This window comes from Poecile atricapillus, chromosome 27 (assembly GCF_030490865.1).
Source record: "Poecile atricapillus isolate bPoeAtr1 chromosome 27, bPoeAtr1.hap1, whole genome shotgun sequence".
NCBI lineage: Eukaryota > Metazoa > Chordata > Aves > Passeriformes > Paridae > Poecile > Poecile atricapillus.
The window spans coordinates 1,593,965-1,611,289 of record NC_081275.1 but is presented as its reverse complement, the minus strand read 5'-3'; the positions used below and the strand labels follow the sequence as shown (position 1 = coordinate 1,611,289).

General features: G+C 37.0%; 1 protein-coding gene across 2 annotated transcripts in view; it reads left to right on the top strand.

Moving 5' to 3' along the window:
- Positions 1–17,325, top strand: part of KPNB1 (karyopherin subunit beta 1) — a 38,234-nt gene that overhangs the window by 4,572 nt on the left and 16,337 nt on the right. For both annotated transcript variants that reach the window (XM_058857954.1, XM_058857953.1), the window contains exons 4-10: positions 2,686–2,886; positions 7,538–7,690; positions 9,522–9,581; positions 9,684–9,773; positions 11,466–11,576; positions 13,487–13,588; positions 16,434–16,658. In XM_058857954.1, the coding sequence (XP_058713937.1) occupies positions 2,686–2,886; positions 7,538–7,690; positions 9,522–9,581; positions 9,684–9,773; positions 11,466–11,576; positions 13,487–13,588; positions 16,434–16,658 (942 nt within the window). The remainder of the gene's footprint in view (positions 1–2,685; positions 2,887–7,537; positions 7,691–9,521; positions 9,582–9,683; positions 9,774–11,465; positions 11,577–13,486; positions 13,589–16,433; positions 16,659–17,325) is intronic.

Genomic DNA, 17,325 nt, shown 5'->3' with positions numbered 1-17,325 from the left:
CTGGAGCTGATTCCCCGTGGAACGGTGGTGATCCCCAAACTCTTGGAACTCCAGGAGTTTTGGGTCGGATTTGTTGATATTATGGGTTGGCTTGGGTTTTGAGTTGGATTTTGGGTGGTGGAGCTCTGGGACAGCTCCCCATGGAAGGGTGGTGATCCCAACCTTTCCAGAGCTGAAGGAATGTTTGTCCAGGGATGGCCAGGGTGGGGTTTTGGGGTGTCCTGCAGGGCTGGATGATCCCTGAGGGTCCCTTCCAGCTCAGGATATTCCAGGATTGCCGGAAGATTGCGGCAGGACAGGGGAGGATGGTTTCAAAGCGGAAGAGAATTGATTTAGATGAGCTAAAAAGAAGAAGTTTTTAGGAGGAGGCTGTAAAAACGCTGCAGGGATTTCCCAGGGAAGTCCCAGGATCCCTGGAAATGTCCAAGGCCGGGCTGGACGGGGTTTGGAGCAGCCTGGGATGGTGGGAAATGTTCCTGCCCGTGGCACTGGATGGGATTTGGGGTCCCTTCCCACCCAAACCATTCCAGGATTCCCTGGCTTCCCCTGCAGCTGGGCTGGGCGTTGATTTTTCTGCAGGAAATGCTTTTTAAGGAAGATTTCTCTTCCCTTTCTGAGGAAGAGCTTCCCCAAGTGCTCTCCAACCCTCAGCAACACCTTTGAGACGCTCTGAGTCTGAAAAATGTTCACACGAGGCCCAGGAAATTTTAAAAGTGGAAAATGGGGGGTAAAAATTGCAAGTTCCAGATAGAAAATTTGGGAAAAATTGGGTTTTTTTCCCCTTTTTGCCCTGTGCCTGTTGGAGTTCAGAGCCTGTAGGGACAGAAGTGGTGGCTCAGTGGTTTTTTGTTGCTTTTTTTCTGTTGTTTTTTGGCTGATGGGAGCAAAAAATGATGCTGGGATTTGTGCAGCGATTCAGTGACTGATTCAGCCAGGCTCAGAGCTTTATATTTATTTTTTTTTTGTGTTAATAGAATCTCTCTCTATAATCCCAGAATTATTTGGGTTGGGAGAACCTTAAATTCCATTTTTTCCCACCTTTTCTGGGTGCTCCAAGCTCAATCAAAGCTGGACTTGGACATTCCAGGGACCCTGGATCAGGAGCTGTCCTTGTGCACTGAAATTGAACAATTTTTTGCTGTTTTCAACATCAAAAATACGACATTTAGGTGAAAACATGGAAAATGAAGGTGTGTAACTGGAATTGCTGATAGAATGCATCCCACTCCTTCTGGTTTATAAAGGAAATGTTGTTGGTGTGTCACTGGAAAAGCTGCAAAAATTAAAAATCTTTCTTTTTTAAAGGAAGTTATATTGTAGAACCAAAAATTCTGGAAAAATGCGAATCCCTGCCTGTGTTTTTTACAGAAAATATTTATGTTCAAGTGGAAATTATCAAAAAAATCATCCCATGCACCTCCATTTTTTAGAAAAAGTTATTGGTGTATAACTAAAAATGATGGGAAAATGCAAATCCCTCTATTTTTAAAAGAAAATTTTACTGGTGTATAACATGAAAAGCTGAAAAATCTGTCCCACCTCCCTCTATTTTTTAAGGAAAAAATTCCCAAAACCCACCAGCAAAATTCCTCCTGATCCATCCCCAATGCACAACAAAATTACCCAGATGATTTTGGCGTAAAAAATTCACCTTTTGGGGTGGATTTAACCCAAATTTATTCAATTATTGCCAGTTCCCTTTACCCCACCACCGTTTTTCCAGAACAAACCAAGCAATTTCAGGTTTTTAGGATTGGTTTGGATTCTTTGGGTTGAGGATTTTGAAGTTTTTTGGATTTATTTGGTTTAGGGTTGAGTTTTTGGAGTTGGAATTTTGGTTCAATTTTGGATTTTTTGGGTTTTTAGTGTTGGGTTTTGGCTTGGATTTTTTTGGGTTGAAATTTTTGGATTTGTTTGGTTTAGGGTTGAGTTCTTGGAGTTGGAATTTTGGTTAAATTTTGGATTTTTTGGGTTTTGGTTTGGATTCTTTGGGTTGAAGATTTTGAAGTTTTTTGGATTTGTTTGGTTTAGGGTTAAGTTCTTGGAGTTGGAATTTTGGTTAAATTTTGGATTTTTTTGGTTTTGGCTTGGATTTTTTGGGTTGAAATTTTTGGATTTGTTTGGTTTAGGGTCGAGTTCTTGGAGTTGGAATTTTGGTTCAATTTTGGGTTTTTTGGGTTTTGGTTTGAACTCTTTGGGTTGAAGATTTTTTGGATTTGTTTGGTTTAGGGTTGAGTCCTTTGAGTCAGACTTCAGATTTGATTTTGACCAAGCCGGAATCCGCCCATCCCCACCACCATTTCTCCAGAACAAACCGAGCGGTTTCAGGTTTTTAGTGTTGGGTTTTGGTTTGGATTCTTTGGGTTGAAGATTTTGAAGTTTTTTGGATTTGTTTGGTTTAGAGTCGAGTTCTTTGAGTTGGGATTTTGGTTCAATTTTGGGTTTGTTGGGTTTTGGTTTGGATTCTTTGGGTTGAGGATTTTGAAGTTTTTTGGTTTTGTTTGGTTTAGGGTTGAGTTCTTGGAGTTGGAATTTTGGTTCAATTTCAACCGAGCTGGACTCCACCCATCCCCACCACCATTTCTCCAGAACAAACCGAACGATTTCAGGGAAAAAAAAGAGGAATTTTGGGGATTTGAGAGATGTTTGTGCACTCCCTGACCCCATTCCCTGGTGGATCCACAGGTGCTGCAGACTCTGGGCACGGAGACGTACCGGCCCAGCTCGGCGTCGCAGTGCGTGGCCGGCATCGCCTGCGCCGAGATCCCCATGAACCAGTGGCCGGAGCTGATCCCGCAGCTGGTGGCCAACGTCACCAACCAGCACAGCACCGAGCACATGAAGGAGTCCACGCTGGAGGCCATCGGTTACATCTGCCAGGACATCGTGAGTGCTTCGGCTTCGGGCTCTGGACACGCGCGGGGAGAGTTCCCGCGGTTCCCGGATGGTGGAACGGCTTGGGATGGGCTGGGGGCTGTGCTGGGGTGGTTTGGGTTGGGTTTGTTGGCTTGGGTTTGTTGGGTTGGGTTTGTTGGGTTGGGTTTGGGTCCTTGGGGTCCTTTTTGGGTTCTTTTCAGGTTTTTGGGTTGAAGTTTTTTGGATTTATTGGGTTGGGTTTAGGGTTGAGTTCTTTGGGTTGGACTTTTGGGTCAATTTTGGATTTGTTGGGTTGGGTTTAGGGTTGAGTTCTTTTGGTTGGACCTCTGGTTCAATTTTGGGTTTTTAGGGTTGGGTTTTGGCTTGGATTCTTTAGGTCCTTTTTGGGTTCTTTTGAGGTTTTTGGGTTGAAGTTTTTTGGATTTGTTGGGTTTTGGCTTGAGTTCTTTGGGGTTCAGTTCTTTGGGTTGGACTTCTGGTTCAATTTTGGGTTTCTTGGGTTGGGTTTGGGTTCTTTAGGTCCTTTTTGGGTTCTTTTGAGGATTTGGGTTAAAGTTTTTTGGATTCATTGGGTTTGGTTTAGCATTGAATTCTTTGGGTTGGACTTTTGGGTCAGTTTTGGGTTTGTTGAGTTTTGGCTTGGGTTCTTTGGGTCCTTTTTGGGTTATTTTCAGGTTTCTGGGTTCAAGTTTTTTGGATTTGTTGGGTTGGGTTTTTAAGGTTAAGTTTTGGTTTGGGTTCTTTGGGTCCTTTTTGGGTTCTTTTGAGGTTTTTGGGTTGAAGTTTTTTGGATTGGTTGGGTGGGTTTTGGCTTGAGTTCTTTGGGGTTGAGTTCTTTGGGTTGGACTTCTGGTTCAATTTTGAGTTTCTTGGGTTGGGTTTGGGTTCTTTAGGTCCTTTTTGGGTTCTTTTCAGGTTTTTGGGTTGAAGTTTTTTGGATTTCTTGGGTTGGGTTTGGGTTCTTTATGTCTTTTTTGGGTTCTTTTCTGGTTTCTGGGTTGAAGTTTTTTGGATTTGTTGGGTTGGGTTTAGGGTTGAGTTCTTTGGGTTGGACCTCTGGTTCAATTTTGGGTTTGTTGGGTTTTGGCTTGGATTCTTTGGGTCCTTTTTAGGTTCTTTTGAGGTTGAAGTTTTTTGGATTTGTTGGGTTTTTAGGGTTTTTAGGGTTGAGTTTTGGCTTGGATTCTTTGGGTCTTTTTTGGGTTCTTTTGAGGTTTTTGGGTTAAAGTTTTTTGGATTTGTTGGCTTGGGTTTAGCATTGAATTCTTTGGGTTGGACTTTTGGTTCGATTTTGGGTCTGTTGGTTGGATTTTGAGTTGGATTTTGGGTTGGGGGTTGTAGGTTGGAGTTTTTTTGGGTTTGTTTGGTTTAGGGTTGGATTTGTTTTGGGCTTGTTGAGCTGGGTTTTGAGTTGAGTTCTTTGGGTTGGATTTTAGTTTGAATTTTGGATTGGGATTTTTAAGTTGATATTTTTGGGGTTGGGTTTATTGGGTTGGATTTTCTGGTTTGGGGTTTTGGTTGGATTTTTGGGGTTGCATCTTCAGGGCTGGATTTTTGTCTTGGATTCTTTGTGTTGGGTTTTTTGGGGTTGGATTTTGGGTTGGATTTGGGGTTTTTCCCTGATTTCCACAAGGAAATAGTTTTTTACGATCCTGGAGGGAATTTCTTGATTTCTACGAGACTTTTACAATCCTGGAAGGCTTTTCCTGACCTGAAGGATTCCCTGGAAACTTTTATGATCCTGGAGGATTTTCCTGACCTTGAGGATTCCCTGATTTCACTGAGGCTTTTATGATCCTGGAGGAGATTCCCTCATTTCCAGGAGACTTTAGTGATCCTGGAGGACTTTCCTAACCTTAATTCCTGATTTCCAGGAGTCTTTTATTATCCTGGAGGGAATTCCCTCATTTCCAGGAGACTTTTGTGATCCTGGAGGGGATTCCTGACCTTAAGGATTCCCTGATTTCACTGAGGCTTTTATGATCCTGGAGGGAATTCCCTGATTTCCAGGAGACTTTAATGATCCTGGAGGACTTTCCTGACCTTAATTCCTGATTTTCAGGAATCCTTTATGATCCTGGAGAGGATTCCCAGATTTCCAGGAGTCTTTTATGATTGTGGAGGGATTTCCTGACCTTAAGGAATTCCTGATTTCCAGGATTTCTGTGCTCCTGTAGGGAATTCCCTGATTTCCAGGATTTCTGGAGGGAATTCCCTGATTTCCAGGATTTCTGGGGGGAATTCCCTGATTTCCAGGATTTCTGGAGGGAATTCCCCGATTTCCAGGATTTCTGGAGGGAATTCCCGGATTTCCAGGATTTCTGGAGGGAATTCCCTGATTTCCAGGATTTCTGGAGGGAATTCCCCGATTTCCAGGATTTCTGGAGGGAATTCCCTGATTTCCAGGATTTCTGGAGGGAATTCCCTGATTTCCAGAATTTCTGGAAGGAATTCCCCGATTTCCAGGATTTCTGGAGGGAATTCCCTGATTTCCAGGATTTCTGGAGAGGGAATTCCCTGATTTCCAGGATTTCTGGAGGGAATTCCCTGATTTCCAGGATTTCTGGAGGGAATTCCCTGATTTCCAGGATTTCTGTGCTCCTGTAGGGAATTCCTGATTTCCAGGATTTCTGGAGAGGGAATTCCCTGATTTCCAGGATTTCTGGAGGGAATTCCCCGATTTCCAGGATTTCTGGAGGGAATTCCCTGATTTCCAGGATTTCTGGAGGGAATTCCCTGATTTCCAGGATTTCTGGAGGGGATTCCCTGATTTCCAGGATTTCTGGAGGGAATTCCCTGATTTCCAGGATTTCTGGAGGGGATTCCCTGATTTCCAGGATTTCTGGAGGGGGTTCCTGACCTCACTCCTGTTTGATCCCTCCTGGTTTTTCCCACTTTTCCATCCTGCAGGCAGCTCCAGGCCGGTTCCTGGAAGTCCTGACCTCCTTTCCCACCACAAATCCAGGTCAAATTCCTGCAGGGAATTTGGAGGAAAAGGAAAAGCTCAGCTCGGATTCCACACCCCGGATAAAGCTGGAACCACCCTGGGGTTCCTTCCTGCCCAGGGGAGCCCTTCCGTGCCTGGATCGGGAATTTGGGATGCAGGAATATTTCACTTTTTGAGGGAATATTTCATTTTTTGAGGGAATATTTCATTTTTTGAGGGAATATTTCACTTTTTTGAGGGAATATTTCACTTCTTGATTAAAATGTTTCACTTTTTATGGGAATATTTCACTTTTTGAGGGAATATTTCACTTTTTGAGTAAAATATTTCACTTTTTTGAGGGAATATTTCACTTTTTGAGGGAATATTTCACTTTCTGAGAGAATATTTCACTTTCTGAGGGAATATTTCACTTTTTGAGGGAATATTTCACTTTCTGAGGGAATATTTCACTTTTTGAGGGAATATTTCACTTTTTGAGGGAATATTTCACTTTCTGAGGGAATATTTCACTTTTTGAGGGAATATTTCACTTCTTGACTAAAATATTTCACTTTTTAAGGGGATATTTCACTTTTTATGGGAATGTTTCACTTTTTGAGGGAATATTTCACTTTTTGAGGGAATATTTCACTTTCTGAGGGAATATTTCACTTTTTGAGGGAATATTTAACTTCTTGATTAAAATGTTTCACTTTTTAAGGGGATGTTTTACTTTTTGTGGGAATATTTCACTTTTTGAGGGAATATTCCCCCTTTTATGGGAATGTTTCACTTTTTGTGGGAATATTTCACTTTTTGAATAAAATATTTCACTTTTTTGAGGGGATATTTCACTTTTTGTGGGAATATTTCACTTCTTGATTAAAATGTTTCACTTTTTGAGGGAATATTTCACTTTTTGAGGGAATATTTCACTTTTTGAGGGAATATTTCACTTTTTGAGGGAATATTTCACTTTTTGAGGGAATATTTCAGTTTTTCATTAAAATGTTTCACTTTTTGAGGGAATATTTCACTTTCTGAGGGAATATTTCACTTTCTGAGGGAATATTTCACTTTTTTGAGGGGATATTTCACTTTTTGAGGGAATATTTCACTTTTTTGAGGGGATATTTCACTTTTTGAGGGGATATTGCCCTTTTTTTGGGAATGTTTCACTTTTCGTGGGAATATTTCACTTTTTGATTAAAATGTTTCACTTTTTGTGGGAATATTGCACTTTTTGAGGGAATATTCCCCTTTTTATGGGAATGTTTACTTTTTATGGGAATATTTTGCTCTTTGAGGGAATATTTCACATTCTCTGCCCAATCCATAAATTATTTGGAAATCAGCATTTTTTTTTTTTTTAAACTTTTTATGAATTAATTCAAATCCTGGCATTTGTTGGTTTATGTTTGATCCAGTGGAATTTATTTCACTTGGATTTCTGGGGGATTTGTGCTCAGTTCAGGCTTCTCCTTCCCATCCCAGGAGCTGCAGGAATTCCTTGGATTTCCCATGATTTCCTGCTTTATCCTAAAACTTTCCTGGCCTATCCTAAAACTTTTATTTATTTTATACATTCTGACCAAAAAAAAAAATAAAAATAAATCCCTTTTATCTGTAACTTCTGCTGCTTAAAAACATGGAAAAATCTGTTATAATCATAAATAACTTTATCAAATTTTTATTTTTTTTTAATATATATATTTTATTTTTTTTTCCCAGGATCCAGAGCAGCTCCAGGACAAATCCAATGAAATCCTGACTGCCATAATCCAGGGAATGAGAAAGGAGGAGCCCAGCAACAATGTGAAGCTTGCAGCTACCAACGCACTCCTGAATTCTTTGGAATTCACCAAAGCAAACTTTGACAAAGAGGTGAGAGATGGGGGGGGGAGAAAACTGGGGGAAAAAAAAATCCCAAAATCCCTAAAAAAATGGGATTTCTGCTGAATCCACGGTCAGTGATGAGGATTCATGCACCACGCTGAGTTTTGATGGATAAATCCTGTGGAAACTGAGACTTGGATTCAGCTTTTTGGGATTTTCAGGGCAAGGGGGGGAGCACTGACTTTTTTTTTTCCCCTTTTATTCCCTTTTTATGGTCTCCAAGGCCTTTCCTGACCTTGAAAATTCCCTGATTTCCAGAAGATTTTGATGATCTTGGGGGGCTTTCTCAGCATCCAAATTTCCCCCCCCCTTTTTTTTCCACCTCTTTTTTCCTCTTTTCCCTTTCTTTTCCCTCCTTTCCTGATTTTTTTTCCCTCCCCCTTTTCCCCTATTTTTTTTCTGCTTTTTTCCTCCCTTTTTTTCTCTTTTTTCCCTCCCCTTCTCCCCCTTTTTTTCCTCTCCCCTTTTTTTCCTCTCCCCTTTTTTTCCTCTCCCCTTTTTTTTCTCTCCCCTTTTTTTTCCTCTCCCCTTTTTTTTCTCTCCCCTTTTTTTTCTCTCCCCTTTTTTTTCTCTCCCCTTTTTTTTCTCTCCCTTTTTTTCCTCTCCCCTTTTTTTTCCTCTCCCCTTTTTTTCCTCTCCCCTTTTTTGTCCTCTCCCCTTTTTTTTCCTCTCCCCTTTTTTTTCCTCTCCCCTTTTTTTTCCTCTCCCCTTTTTTTTCCTCTCCCCTTTTTTTTCCTCTCCCCTTTTTTTTTCTCCCCCTTTTTTTTCCTCCCCCTTTTTTTCCTCCCCCTTTTTTTCCTCCCCCTTTTTTTCCTCCCCCTTTTTTTCCTCCCCCTTTTTTTCCTCCCCCTTTTTTTCCTCCCCCTTTTTTTCCTCCCCCTTTTCCCTGTAAGTGACCCCTGATCCCAGATCTGATCCCATTGGATGTTCCTGGGACAGGGAACAGGATCCCAGCTGGGATCAGCACTTCCCATTCAGCCGCCCTGGCCCCAACCCAAATTCAAACTTTGCCTCTGAAAATCCCTGGGGGAGCAAAAATCTTCCCAACAGGAGGCCCCTGGATGAGGCAACAGCCAAATTCATGGATTTTATTTTATTTTATTTTATTTTATTTTATTTTATTTTATTTTATTTTATTTTATTTTATTTTATTTTATTTTATTTTATTTTTATTCTATTCTATTTTTATTCTATTCTATTTTTATTCTATTCTATTTTTATTCTATTCTATTTTTATTCTATTTTTATTCTATTTTTATTCTATTTATTTTATTTTTATTCTATTTTATTCTACTTTATTCTATTTTATTCTATTCTACTCTATTCTATTTTATTTTATTATTTTTAAATTGCATTCTAGTTTCAATATTTATATTTTCTTTTTATTTTAAAATTAATTTTTATATATTAATATATATTATTTATATATTAATATATAATATATATAAAATTAATTTTATATATTAATATATAATATATTATATATTATATATTATATATTAATATATTAATATATTAATATATATTTTATATATTGTAATATATAATATATATTATATCTTATATATATTTATGTTTTAAATTTATTTTATATTTATATTCATGTTTCATGTTTTTTAATTTCACATTTATTTCTATTTTATCTGTTTATTTGTATTTTTAATTAACTTTATGTTGTAATTTATATTTTATCTGTTTATTTATATTTTTATTTACATTTTAACTTTTATATCCCTTAAATCCCCCTCCCTGGGAAGACTTCAAAAGCTTCAATTCTTTTTTAAACCCCTTTCAATGTTTATTTCTCTTTTTTTTTCAGTCTGAAAGGCACTTTATTATGCAAGTAGTCTGTGAAGCCACACAGTGTCCAGACACAAGGGTGAGTAAATTCAAAATTCCCTTCCTGGGGAATCTCTTCCTCCAAAAAATACCATGAAAAATAAGGAAATGGGGTGAAATTTGGCATTTTTCTCTGTCCCAGGTACGAGTGGCTGCCTTACAGAACCTGGTGAAGATAATGTCCCTTTATTACCAATACATGGAGACGTACATGGGGCCTGCCCTCTTTGCTGTGAGTGCTTTTTATTTCATTCTTTTACTCATTCTCACTTCTATTTCTAGGATTTCCTCCCATTTGTGTTTATATTTCTCAGATTTTTATTCTTTTTATTCGTATTTTTTATCTTTTTATTATATTTTTATATGTAATATATATAATATGACTATAATATAATATAAAAATATAATATAATGTAATATAATGTAATATAATGTAATATAATATAATGTAATATAATGTAATAATATAATAATACAATATAATATAAATATATAATGTCATATAATATAATATTATAATAATGTAATACATAAATATATAATGTAATATAATATTGTATAATAATATAATATAAATATAAGTATAATATACTTATAAGCATATTATAATATACTTATAAGTATATTATATTATATAAGTATATTATATTATAAGTATATTATGTTATATATTATATATTATATAATATATATTATATATTATATATTATATTAATATTATTATATTATATTATAATATAAGTATAATATAAATATACATATTTATTATCATTTATCTTTTTAGTAATATTAATTTTTTCTGATGTCCATCTCTTTTTATTTCAGTTTTTTATTCCTATTTCTCAGGTTTATTTCTCTGATTTCTTCCCATTTTTGTTTATGTTTCTCATATTTATTTGTATTTATGTTTCTCACATTTATTTCTCTGATTTCTCCCCATTTGTTTTCTTGTTTCTCAGGTTTATTTCTCTGATTTCCTTCCATTTGTATTTATATTTCTCACATTTATTTCTCTGATTTTCCCATATTTATATTTCTCACATTTATTTCTCTGATTTCCCCCCATTTATATTCATATTTCTCATATTTTTTGGCTTATCTCTCTGTGTTTTTATTGGAATGTATTTCTCTGATCTCCCTCTATATATATTGATATTTATTTATCTGAGTTTCCTCTATTTGTATTTATAGTTCTCACATTTATTTCTCCCCATTTGTTTTCCTGTTTCTCAGGTTTATTTCTGATTTCCCCCCATTTGTATTTATATTTCTCATATTTTTGGCTGATCTCCTTGTGTTTGTATTGATATTTATTTTTCTGATTTCCCATATTTGTATTTATATTTCTCATATTTATCTCTCTGATTTCCCCATATTTATATTGATATTTCTGATATTTATTTCTGTAATCTCTTTCAATTTCTATCTATATTTTCCATTTTTATTTATCTGTCCATCTCTTTTAAAAACTTCCATTCCTGATTTTCCTTAATTTCCCTGGGAAGAAATAATAATAATAATGATGATAATAATAATGATGATAATAATAATGATGATAATAATAATGATGATGATGATAGTAATAATAATAATAATAATAAATAATGATAATTATAATGGTAGTAATGATAGTAATAATAATAATAATAATAATAATAATAATAATAATAATAATAATAATCCCAGCAAAATCCCTAAAAACCCCATCAGCTTTGAGATTCCAGATGGGACAAAAAAACCTCAAACCTCCCGAAGCTTTGAGGTTATAAAACAGAAAAAAATCAGATTATTTTGAATTTTAAAACTCCATAACTCGAATTCCCCACAACCCAGCAACTCTTCCTGACTTCCACAGACAGGGATGAATTCCAGGAGGGATAAACCCCTAAAATCTCATTTTTTTTCCCCATTTTTGATGCTGCAGATCACAATTGAGGCGATGAAAAGCGACATAGACGAGGTGGCTCTGCAGGGCATCGAGTTCTGGTCCAATGTCTGCGATGAGGAGATGGATCTGGCCATCGAGGCCTCGGAGGTGGGGCTTGGGAAAAGCTGGAATTCCCTGGAGAATCCCTTTGGGAATGCTGAAATCCTGGGAATTCCTCCTGCTGTGCCAGGGGGGGGATGGGGAAAATTCCCCAGTTGGTTTTGGGGTCATAAATAAAAAAATAGCTGCAAATAAAAACTCCCAAAAGAGGTTTTGGTTCTTTTTTTTGGGGGGTTTTGGTTCCTTTTTTTGGGAGTTTTTGGTTTCTTTCTTGAGAGTTTTGGGTTCCTCTTTTGGGAGTTTTTAATTCTTCATTTTGGAGTTTTTAATTCTTCCTTTTGAAGTTTTTAATTCTTCCTTTTGGAGTTTTTAATTCTTTATTTTGGATTTTTTAATTCTTCCTTTTGGATTTTTTAATTCTTCCTTTTGGATTTTTTAATTCTTCCTTTTGGAGTTTTTAATTTTTCCTTTTAGAATTTTTAATTCTTCTTTTTGGAGTTTTAAATTCTTCTTTTGGAGTTGTAAATTCTTCCTTTTGGAGTTGTTAATTCTTCCTTTTTGAATTTTTGATTCTTCTTTTGGAATTTTTAATTCTTCTTTGGAGTTTTAAATTCTTTCTTTTGGAGAGTTGTAAATTCTTCCTTTTGGAGTTTTTAATTCTTCCTTTTTGAATTTTTAATTCTTCTTTTGGAATTTTTAACTCTTTATTTGGGACTTTTCGGTTCCTTCTTTGGGAGTTTTTAGTTCTTCATTTTGGAGTTTTTAATTCTTCATTTTGGAGTTTTTAATTCTTCATTTTGGAGTTTTTAATTCTTCCTTTTGGAGTTTTTAATTCTTTATTTGGGACTTTTCGGTTCCTTCTTTGGGAGTGTTTAATTCTTCATTTTGGAATTTTTGATTCCTCCTTTGGGGGTTTTTACTTCCTGATTTGGGAGTTTTTGGCTCCTCCTTTGGGTGTTTTTAGCTCCTTCCTTGGTGCTGGCCCAGGTTCTGCTCCCCCAGGTAAATTGGGGATTTTTAGCTGACTTTGCATTTGGAATTCCTGTTAATCCCAAAATCCTGGAATAGTTTGGGTGGGAAGTACCTTAAATCCCATTCCCATGGGAAGGGACACCTCCCACCATCCCATCTTGCTCCCATCCCTCTCCAACTTGGTGGTTTTTGTTCAAATAACTCAATTTTACCATTCTTATTCCCTATTTCCACCTAAATCCACGTGCAGCTCCTATCACAGGGCTCTCCCTTCTTTTTCCTGGAAATAATCCATGGCATTAATGAAATAATATCCAAAATTTTGGGGGCTGTCACAACCATGAAGGACTTTGTGCCAAAAGATGGCTCACATTCCCTAAAATCCATGATTTATGAGTCAAATCTGAGGTTCTGGATGAAATAAAAATAATTATCCTGTGGAATGACTGGGGCTGGAGAGGAATTTGGGGAATTTGCAGATGCTGTTTGCAGAAATTATCTGTGGGGATCAATAACAGCTGAAACTTTGATGGGCTGTGCATGAATCACATCTATTTTTTTAAAAGCAGCTAAATCTCTATGTTTGGATTCCCAAAAAATAAAAAATCAAGGATAAAAGGACAGGCAGCAGAGTGGGGTGGGATTTATTTGCTCCAAACCTTTTGCTCCTTCACCTCAGGGTCACTTGGTAATTACACCTGACAACCAAGTGAAAATGGGGATAATTGTGCCCTGTGAGGAGGGATGAGGAATGAAAGTGGATTTTGGAATATTTAAAGTGGATTTTGAAATATTTAACTCGATGCAAAGTGCCCTTGAGGCAACTCAGAATTCCTGTTGGAAAGGAAGGGGGGTAAAAAAAGGGAATTTTGTGCCTCCTGGAGTTGTTCATTTAGCATCATAATGCTGAGAAAAAATACAATTCTATAAAAATAGATAAATATATTGATGAAAATAAACTTTTCACCTCTTTTTCTTGCCTCCAGGCAGCAGAACAAGGACGGCCCCCAGAGCACACCAGCAAGTTCTATGCTAAGGGGGCACTGCAATATTTGGTCCCTATTCTAACCCAGACCTTAACAAAACAGGTGAGTGCCACATTCCCAGTGGGAATTGCAGCCCAGGAGCTCTTCCTGTCCCCCCTGGCTCCTTTGGGAATTGGGTTTTGGATTCCTCTGATCCCAAAAATGCCTCAGGAGGTGGCGGTCCCTGGTCTGTGATGAGGTTTCATGCACCACTCTGAGCCAGTGATGCAGCAATTTTTGGGCTGAGACTGGGACTTGCCTCTTTTTTCCCTGATCACATCCCTGGATTTGTGATTTCTGGAGAGGTTTGGTGATTCCCTGTATTCCTACTGGGAATATTTGGGATAATAAACCAAATATTCCACAGCCTCTGCCTTATGTGGGATCCAATGCCTGGGATTTTTGAGGCCTGGGTTTGTCTAGGCGCTGTAAAACTCTTCCAGGAATTTATTGGAGCTGTGCTTCCCAGGATTTGGGAGAGGAGGTTTCCAGAGAGGTTTGGTGATTCCCTGTATTCCTACTGAGAATATTTGGGATAATAAACCAAATATTCCACAGCCTCTGCCTCATGTGGGATCCAATGCCTGGGATTTTTGAGGCCTGGGTTTGTCTAGGCGCTGTAAAACTCTTCCAGGAATTTATTGGAGCTGTGCTTCCCAGGATTTGTGATCTCTGGAGAGGTTTGGTGATTCCCTGTATTCCTACTGAGAATATTTGGGATAATAAACCAAATATTCCACAGCCTCTGCCTCATGTGGGATCCAATCTCTGGGATTTTTGAGGCCTGGTTTTGTTTAGGCCCTGTTGAACACTTCCAGGGATTTATTGGAGCTGTGCTTCCCAGAATTTGTGATTTCTGGAGAGTTTTGGTGATTCCCTGTATTCCTACTGAGAATATTTGGGATAATAAACCAAATATTCCACAGCCTCTGCCTCATATGGGATCCAATCTCTGGGATTTTTGAGGCCTGGGTTTGTCTAGGCGCTGTAAAACTCTTCCAGGAATTTATTGGAGCTGTGCTTCCCAGGATTTGGGAGAGGAGGTTTCCAGAGAGTTTTGGTGATTCCCTGTATTCCTACTGGGAATATTTGGGATAATAAACCAAATATTCCACAGCCTCTGCCTCATGTGGGATCCAATGCCTGGGATTTTTGAGGCCTGAGTTTGTTTAGGCCCTTTAAAACATTTCCAGGGATTTATTGGAGCTGTGCTTCCCAGGATTTGTGATTTCTGGAGAGGTTTGGTGATTCCCTGTATTCCTACTGAGAATATTTGGGATAATAAACCAAATATTCCACAGCCTCTGCCTCATGTGGGATCCAATCTCTGGGATTTTTGAGGCCTAGGTGTGTTTAGGCCCTTTAAAACATTTCCAGGGATTTGTTTGGGCTATCAGGCTAATCAAAATTAATGGAATCACTTGCCTAATTATAAAATAAAACTGTTAATTAACAGAACAGGCTTCATTTGGCTGGGAAAACGCTCTGAGTGAATCCAGGGAATTGTTTTCCTGGTTTCTTTTTGGTCTTGGATGAGCAGAGTGGAATTGCAGGAGGATCCCAGGGGATGAAACAGGGGCAGCTCTGGAGGCTTTGGGAATTGGGAAATGAGATTTTTAATGGTGCAGGGACCTGGGAGGGATCAAAGGGACAAAATTCCACCTGGAAATGCTCTTTTAGGGGAGGTGGATGAGGCCACTCAAAGTCAGAAAGGAATTGAAGGTTTAATAGACTGAGTTTGGTTGGGAAAGGAGTTTTTTAATGGTGCTGGGTCCACCTGGGGAAGATATCTTTTATTAACTGCAGCTCTGAATATATAATTTAATATATATAATAAAAAGAAAGTTTTCCTAAATATATAATTTTCCTAGAAATGTGCTGAACTATAACATAATTATAAGTAATAGATATATTACAGTATCTAATGTAGTATATAGTATATATTATAGTCTATAATATTAATAATATTGTTATTGTTGGCAATTATAAAACAATAAACTAGAATTGGTTGGTAACCAGTTGTTACCTTAATTACTTCATTTACCAGAGGTGGTTATGTGCTGGCCACACATTTTTTCTTTTAATAATTTAGGATAGTTGCTGCAGGTGTCACTAAATTGTCACAATCTCCAAATTCCTTCTTACAAGAAGAAGATTTTCCCTGTTACAGGATTCTATTGTCATGGGAATTTATTAGGAATTTATTAGGCTGTTTATATTATATATTTATATATGTATATATTTATATTATTTATATTATAATTAATATAAAATCCCTTTATCAGGAATTTATTAGGCTGTTTATATTATATATTTATATATATAATATGTTTATATTATCTGTATTATAATTAATATAAAATCCCTTTATCAGGAATTTATTAGGCTATTTATATTATATATTTATATATATAATATGTTTATATGATCTATATTATAATTAATATAAAATGCCTTTATCAGGAATTTATTAGGCTATTTATATTACATATTTATATATATAATATGTTTATATGATCTATATTATAATTAATATAAAATGCCTTTATCAGGAATTTATTAGGCTATTTATATTATATATTTATATATATAATATGTTTATATGATCTATATTATAATTAATATAAAATGCCTTTATCAGGAATTTATTAGGCTATTTATATTACATATTTATATATATTATATATATTATAATTAATATAAAATCTCTTTATCAGGAATTTATTAGGCTATTTATATTATATATATATAATATTTGTATTAGATATAATTAATATAAAATCCCTTTTTCAGGAATTTATCAGCCTATAACCAGAATAACAAAGCCTGCATTACATTTTAAAAGCTATTTAATTTTTGCTGAGGTTTTATCTCCATGTAACACCTCAGGGGATGTGTTTTTTTCCAGGATGAGAACGACGACGATGACGACTGGAACCCCTGCAAGGCAGCAGGGGTGTGCCTGATGCTGCTGGCCACGTGCTGCGAGGACGACATCGTCCCCCACGTGCTGCCCTTCATCAAGGAGCACATCAAAAATCCCGACTGGAGGTACCGGGATGCGGCCGTCATGGCCTTCGGATGCATCCTGGAAGGGCCCGAGCCCAACCAGCTCAAACCTTTAGTAATACAGGTGAGTTTTTTAGGAAAGAGAGATAAAAATGTGGTTTTTCAGAGGAGGGCGTTGGGTTTGCGTGAGGTTTTCGCGTGAGGAGAATCAAGAGGGATATAATCTGTTTTTTGGAGGTAAAAGGCTCATATTTAGAGGCTTTCAGAGCTAAAAATTGCATGGTTTTGTGGAGGAGAATGTCTGTTTTGCTCTTATTTTAAGGAAAATCAGAAGGATATCAGCTGTTTTGGGGGCTTGTGCAGCCTGAGTTTTGTGGGGTTTTGGAGGGTTTTAGAGCCCAAAATCGCTGGGTTAATTGAGGAAGAATGTCTGATTTGCATATCCTCTTAATTTAAGGAAAATGAGAGGGTATCATTTTCATCATTTGTTTCATTATCATTTGTTTCAGAGGAAACAAAACCTGTTTTGGAGAGCCTGAGTTTTCTGAATTTTTGGAGGCTTTTAGAGCTCAAAATCCCTGGGTTATCTGGGGGAGAATGCCTGATCTGCATGTGCTCTTAATTTAAAGAAAATCAAAAGGATATTATCTGGTTTTAGAGATTTTTGGAGCTAAAAATCACTGGGTTAATTGGAGGACAATGTTTGATTTGCTTGTGCTCTTAATTTAAGGAAAATGAGAAGGTTATAACCCCTTTGTGGAAGCTTTTAGAGCCCAAAATCTCTGGGTTAA